General features: G+C 38.0%; 1 protein-coding gene across 2 annotated transcripts in view; it reads right to left on the minus strand.

Annotated features, from left to right (window-relative positions):
* The window catches only part of LOC131794762 (titin homolog), a 34,716-nt gene that overhangs the window by 26,890 nt on the left and 467 nt on the right, over positions 1-7,359 (minus strand). Inside the window, exons 2-6 of one of the 2 annotated variants that reach the window (XM_066173837.1) lie at positions 6,804-6,926; positions 6,299-6,357; positions 1,680-2,365; positions 1,012-1,461; positions 582-662 (exon numbers count right to left, since the gene is read on the minus strand). In XM_066173837.1, coding sequence (XP_066029934.1) covers positions 582-662; positions 1,012-1,461; positions 1,680-2,349 — 1,201 coding nt within the window. In that variant the 5' untranslated portion in view covers positions 2,350-2,365; positions 6,299-6,357; positions 6,804-6,926. Of the gene's footprint in view, positions 1-581; positions 663-1,011; positions 1,462-1,679; positions 2,366-6,298; positions 6,498-6,803; positions 6,927-7,359 lie in introns of those variants that run through there. The other variant, XM_066173836.1, reaches the window with a different exon arrangement.

Consider the following 7,359-nt stretch of genomic DNA (forward strand, 5'->3'; position numbering starts at 1 on the left):
TCGTATATCTTAGGAATCTATCTATTTCAAGTTGTCTTTAACAGTTGATAAGACTTCGTCAACTATACACTAATAGAAATCTCAAGTTCTCCTGTCATCATGTTCGCGAAGCAAACTAAAATGCATCTCCAAGCAATTGTAATGTACATATTCAAATTCGAACCTTACCTTCATCGCTGTTTGGTGAGGACATTATTTAAAATTCTGGAAATCAGCGAGTTTCTCTATATGTAATTTTCCACTCTTACAAAAATTCTCGAAAGTTTTTCACATTTTTAGCTTCCCTGAGCGATCATCTTGTATTAAGAGCTATAAAATATAGTTTTATTTGCTCAAGTGACCACCTAGAGCCAGAATTGCGTTTCTTGAAGATTAATCTGATTACTGTCAATTAAAATTAAAGACTACACATGAATTATAACATAATGCGGAGAGTATTTAAACAATGACGGGTTCTAACTCCTCTCTCTTGAGGCCTGAGCATCGGTGCTATAAAATCCACAAACTAACTGCCTCGTAAAAGTTTAACCATCTTTGAGGTGGCTGGATACAAGGCATCATGTTAAATATCGTTACGTTACCTGGCTTGATAGATCCCTCAGAAACAGCCTTTGTGATTGTAGCTTGCGAGGCGCTTTGAATTTCGCTCTTGTCTTCCGCTCCTTTTAATAATTAGAATTAAGGAAATAGAATAACAAATCAAACAAATCAAATGGAAAAGTAAGTAAAAAACTATTTTTTTCAGTTGAATTCAATTTCGGGTCTAATTCTTCACCTCCCTTTATTTTCTCATTTCACTCAAAGTTCACTACACTCGTTAATCGCTGCATCTGATCAAAGACCATCAAGACCCTTAGCTGGCTCTGGATGGTGAAAAATACATATGAGAGCTTAATTATTTGCGATTAACTGTCCACATCTCCTTTTTGGTGAAGTGTGCCTTATTGTGACGAATCTATAAAAACTGTAAAAACGCTTTAACTTCAATGTTGGTAAACTCGCAATAATCACCTGAGCTCGCCTCTAACAGCCCTTTCCCTTTCTCCCACTGATCCTCGGAAATAAAGGTCTTCAGCTTCAGCTCAGTAAGACTCAGTTTCTGCAAAACTTGTGGTGTTATTAGCATTTCCTGAGCAACGGAATTAAGATGACCACTGCGATAATCTTCCCACAATCCTTCAAGGACTTGCAATGAACTGCATTCAACTGTTATATGCCAGCTCCCTACCTCATAGTTACGCACTAAAAGATGAAGTTTACACCTTAAGTACCGTAGGAATAAATTAACTGATCCTTTAAATGATAAAATTACGTCCCAAACATCCATATCTGGTGGATTATTTGGTTCAAGGTCATCAGATCCCGCTTCTTGTTCCGGCTCAGGTAATGATGGTTTAGGTTCTGGGAAAGTCGGTTCGGATCCAGCGGCTCGATGTTCTCCAGCTACGTCCATCTGTATGACTGATAGAAAAACAGCAAAGTATTAACCTGCATTTGAACTCAAAAAAGAGTACTATTGGTGTTACGTAAATTTATTTTTAAACCAAATATGCAAAGTCAAAGTAATTAAATGAGGATCTTCGGGGAAAATGGCAACATTGGATTAACATTAAAGGGATCTGAAGATAAGGTTTCCTTATTTTTGTCTGATGGGGACTTAAATTCACTCTTTTACTGACCTACAAGCGCGGCTTTTAAAGACCTCAGTTCCTCTCTCAGCTTTACCAATTCATCTTTAACATCCATATCTTGCTTATACCAGGTCTCTAGCTCTTCAATGCATCTTTCCTCATCTGGCGTCAAAGGATTACGAAGGAGATCATCAATGGACTTCTCCCACTCATCTCTCTTTGCAGAACTAATATTTGTCGCAATTCTTAACAGAGCCTCACTAATTTCCCTCCAGAGACGAATAAAATCGATGTCAGATATTTCCATTGTGGGACAGTGACCATATATCTCATTTCGATAATATTTTATTCGTACTAAATCTGCCACCAGGGTGTGGTCTGAGCCGTTTGGTAAATCATCCCATCCTCTCGGTCCAGGGGGAGGGATCAGCCCACAAATTGTCCTGAATAACTTAAAGATTAATGTGATGTCAAAATCGTTGGACTTGCCATACAGCCCTGGGGATGGGTACAGACAAACCCTCTCTGGCCGGGTAAGTCCTGCTCCTCTCAACTTGGACTGTATGGTAGGATCAGCCAGTCTCAAGGGGAGACCAGCTGGTGAGTGAATGAAGTCTAATGTCTCTCGTAAAAGCTGCACACCTCCACGCATCAGTAATCGTGTTAGGCGATGAAAATTTGCTTTAACACTTGTTGATCGTAGGGCTTCTTCTGCCATGCCATAAATACTGCTCCTAAAATTGGAAAATCGTATTTTTTCACGTATGTTGATATAGCCAATCATAGCCAATCAGCTGCTCGCGCCTTTGGCGCCACTCGGTCAGGTTGATGAACAAACAGCAAAGCCTTCACGATTTTCAGTACAATCGGAGCTTTCTCGAATTATGGCGGCTAAAACACTAATCATGTTATGGTGCAAATATAGAGGCTCCTGAGGAATTAGGTAGGACTTGAGCCCGCGATATGTTAGAATAGGCTATAAACTTAAACTTCGAGCAATTTCAAAACTATAAAAAAATTAATTGCGAGATTTCGTTGCATCCTGGTTTATCATTAGAGGGGGTGGAGGGAGTATGTCAAGGAAATAGAGAAATATAAAATATTGAGTACAGGCACCAAGAAAGTGAGTCGGGCGCGAAAGCTTGCACGAATAAGAGTGCGTGCGCATTTATTTGATAAATGAAAGGTGCAAAGGACTGAGATTTCAAAAAAAAAAACAAGTCCTCTTCATGTCGAGCCAAGGAAGAGGTCTAACAGTCTCCTTCTAGTGTTAAAAGCTAATAACAGCACCTTTCATATTTATTTGAAAAAGACACTATTTTAGTTGGTTAGGTTGTGTACATAGTTAGATAGGACGGCGTCTAGATACTGGAGACCCGTTCTTAACAATGGATAAAATAGTTCAGTTTTGCAAAGTGATTTAAACGACCACACCTCTGCCTTCTACCACTTAGAGAAGACCCACCAAGCTAAGTCCATTTTATTTAAGATGGTAGTAAAAGTTCATCGATCTTGGAGTATTTGTTTACAATGATTTTTCATTGATCACATCATATGCTCATATGAGCAAAGAAACAAATATTCCAAATTAACATAGAGCGCTTGAAAATCCCAATTTTTACCACCATCTTAAATAAAATGGACAAAGCGCAGCCGGAGGGGAAACTCGCGGCGACCGAGAACATAAACCAGTAAGCGAGTTCCTTTAATGTTGAAGCACTAATAACAGTCCCTAATTCTTATATATAACACACACATGTATTTACAGTGTGGATTTTTTTTTCCTGAACAAGTATATCGTATATCTTAGGAATCTATCTATTTCAAGTTGTCTTTAACAGTTGATAAGACTTCGTCAACTATACACTAATAGAAATCTCAAGTTCTCCTGTCATCATGTTCGCGAAGCAAACTAAAATGCATCTCCAAGCAATTGTAATGTACATATTCAAATTCGAACCTTACCTTCATCGCTGTTTGGTGAGGACATTATTTAAAATTCTGGAAATCAGCGAGTTTCTAAAATATTTGATATTATCTTTGACCGATGCAAAGAGTTCCTCAGTAAGAGAGTCACCAGCCTGTTAAAAATCTCACAATATAATGAGACTTAACTGCTCCCCAGGCCAAACACATGGGTAAAATGCACGTATACTTGCATGCATAGAGAAACGGGCAGAGAATTTTAATTTAAAAATCTGTTCTAATTCAGCCTTAGTGCCAATTCTTTCATGGGAAAGTTCATTTCCCCGCCTATAACCAATCAAGCCGAAAGTTGAATCGTAATTAATTTACACCAAATTTACCACGCAGCAAAGGCGAGTCGTAAAAAAACTTAAGAATTTCGTTTGACTGGAAAATTCTTTCTGACTTAAAATAAAGTCTCTGAAATATTTGGATAACTGATCGGTAGACACAGCGGCTTTGACTGGTAACAACTCTGATCAACATTCGACACCGCTCGTAAGCATTCATCCTGACACATTCGACCGAGGATTTTGAACCAAAAGTAGTAAGTACATGTGACGCATAATCCATAATGTAATCTGGCTACTACATGATCTGTGAAGTGAATCAAAACGTAAGAGAATTGTACTTAAGTCCCTAATCGATTTAATCCAAAAGAATTAAATGTCCGATGTTTTCTCGATTAAAACTGAACGGAAAACAGTTTGACAGAACAAAAATTGCCGCTTAATTATGTGTAAACCAGATTATTTGACCTGAATGACGTGGTAAAAGCAATTCTCTTGTTAAATGTTGATGAGAAGTATACATCGCATTTACTACTTATCTTTTGCGCATCACATACACAGTTTCACGCATTCCATGTTCGTTCATAAACATCAGACAGAGCACAAGGTAAAATTCCTTGATCAGATAAAAAATTGAATCCAACTGATGGCTTGAATTGACAATTGAACGCAAACGATAAAAACAAACAATGCGCCTAAGAGCAATGCGGAAGTGTTACTCTACACTAGATCAGAAACCCGAGACAAACGAATATGGTTATCTTAGCGCGAAGGCATCAACCTCGTATATAAGATATTTCAGTCGGAGTCACTTACGGTACTCAAACAGCGCCACTGAACGGCGCTGATAATGCAGTATTATTACTGCCCTTCCTTGTTGTCTATCTGCATTAAATCAACAAACGCTATTACAATTGTCTGAGGAAATCGGGGGCGGTCCTTTTTGTCAATAGGGAAATTATCAGGGGTAATACATACTAAACGCGCTAAATCAAACAAGCCGCAATGTTTTCCATATTGTAACCTGCACACTACAAAAGTCAAAACATTGCAGTTCTCCCGGTTTAACAAGTTCTATGTGTACAGAGCACTATCATTCAGTAATTTTCAACTTAGTCAACAGCACCGTGTCGGTCTAACTCTCGTTAATTGCAACTCAATTTTATGTTTCGAAGTGCCACTTCAATTAAAACTTTCAAGCACTGAGAATAAACGGAATCAAGGGAACGGATAGAATGGAGCACTGTATATCGTACTAAAAATCATCCTAGTCAGAAGTTCATTCATATGAAATAACAACTTTACTGCAAGCGTTTACATTCGATTTCTGCTGAAATATCAGTGTTCGTAGAGCTCTGTGTCATAAATAATGCTTCGTTTTCCGAGGAACCATCGTCTTTCAAAATTGAGGTTTGCACCGAGTAAAATAACTGAATTCTCTGGGTTATAAAGTATATAAATTTGCAGTGTCACACGCCTTTCACGTATTTATTTTATTGTTGTACTTGTTTTGAACAACTATAACAATAAACAAAAATAACAACCCTCGGGTAAACGGTGCACGAGTGATTTAGATCGACACGCGTGGGTGTTTCTGTTATGTGCTATCGCATGTCTGTTATCTCGTGCGCGTGGTGATGGCATTCTTGCCGAACGCAATGAGACGGACGCAAATCTTTCACTTCTGCGAATAAAAAATTAAAACAACACCACAGTTGAACTATGCCTCATAAAACTCTTCTTCATGAACACAAACTTAAACTTTTCTACTCAGTTAAAATGATTTTCCTTCCAAACTGGTGGCGTTAATCACTGGTATAGTAAAAATAACATGAGTGGCTTAATTAATACTCAGTCTTGATCTAATACAACGCATTACAGTGTAAATCTATAATATCCGTTGAATACATATTTATTTTTGAAGAACCTGAATCCCTATGACATCTCAACAAAGCAGACATGTGCGCTAAAAAATTTAGCCCGCTTGGAATCCAAATTTCTTTTAAGCGGACACTTCATTTTTTTTAATATGAAGATTTTTCATTTTAGGTAAACTGTTCAGGTTTGAAATCGTGTTTAGTTCAATCAATTAGCTGAGAAAGTCGTGGCATAGAGTCTGTTTTGGCTTGCATCATGATACCCAGACCGCAAAACAAGTTTTTAAAGCTGCCTGTATTACGATTGAACCTAGACAGCTCTTAGCAGTACTTGTAAATGAACTTCCTTCCATATTGAAGTAGGTTACTAAACACGGAACATAAACAAGGAATGATCGAGGCAGGAGAACCAAATAACATAGATATGATATGAACAGTGACCATGAACGACTAAAGTGAATTCACAAACGAACTGAGTGAACCACATAAACAACTACCTTCCCAAAGGTAGAACATTCACGAACTTCGCACTTACCTTTAGTGGAAATATCCCAGACGCAAGTCCACACAGCCCCTCGACTTACGTCCTCAAATCTACATCAACGAGAGACTGAAAAAGTGTTAGAGTTGCAGTGGACCTGTGATGGTGTTTCTATTTTACAGTTCAGCGCTCGTGTAAAGGAAAAAAACACCTCAGTGAATTCATAACTTCCGAAGCCAGCAATGGACACCCAAGCCAAGCGTTTATCCTGTGACTCCAGCAAGCTGTCACGCATATAATTTTATGTAACGCAACGTTTACGTATACTGATCGAAGACAGTGTTCACTGGATTCTCTGTATCTCGTAAAAGAAGAGATCCAAACTAAGCTAACGTTTCGAGCGTTAGCCCTTCTTCATTTTACTCTGAGGAATTTACATCATCAACTCAGTTGATAAAAGCAAATTGTCTTTTTAATAAACCGGCTATTGCCAAATGGCCTTGTCAACGAAAACGTTATACATGAATTAATTTTCCTGGTTTATAACCGTAATTCTTACCTTTCTTAAAAGTCGGTCCCCTCTTCTCTCTTGCAGCCTTTTTCTTCGCAAGTAAGAGCTCTTCTTTAGTTTTCCTGACTTCTTCTTTGGTTTCTTCTAGTTTGCAGTCACCTATTGCCTTTTCTACAAAACAGCAAGAGTGGTCACACAATTTGCAATTTTTTTAATTAAACAAACACTTTTTTTTGCACATATAGCAAATGTATTTTGGAGAATTTGAAAGGTCACACGAAAGACGCGTTCACTGTCCTCTTCATCAGTGCATGGCAAACCCCAGAAGTAATTCGAGAACCATCCATCAATTTATGAAGCGTAATGTTTCAATCATCAATGCAAATTCAACTGTTGTTAAGATTGGGCTTTAACAAAGTAGAATCAAGAATTTCATGAAGAATTACATGAGGTCGCCTCGTACTTTATTGTTTTCCTCAAGAACAGCTCAAGGAATGTGTGACATATGCGAATGATTAAGAGGAGTATTTCAAGTAACTTAACAAGAAGTCTTTTTGTGGAGTGATCTGCTATTTAATCTGCTATCCTCCTCATTGGCTACGTT

Source organism: Pocillopora verrucosa, chromosome 10 (genome assembly GCF_036669915.1).
Source record: "Pocillopora verrucosa isolate sample1 chromosome 10, ASM3666991v2, whole genome shotgun sequence".
NCBI classification, from domain to species: domain Eukaryota; kingdom Metazoa; phylum Cnidaria; class Anthozoa; order Scleractinia; family Pocilloporidae; genus Pocillopora; species Pocillopora verrucosa.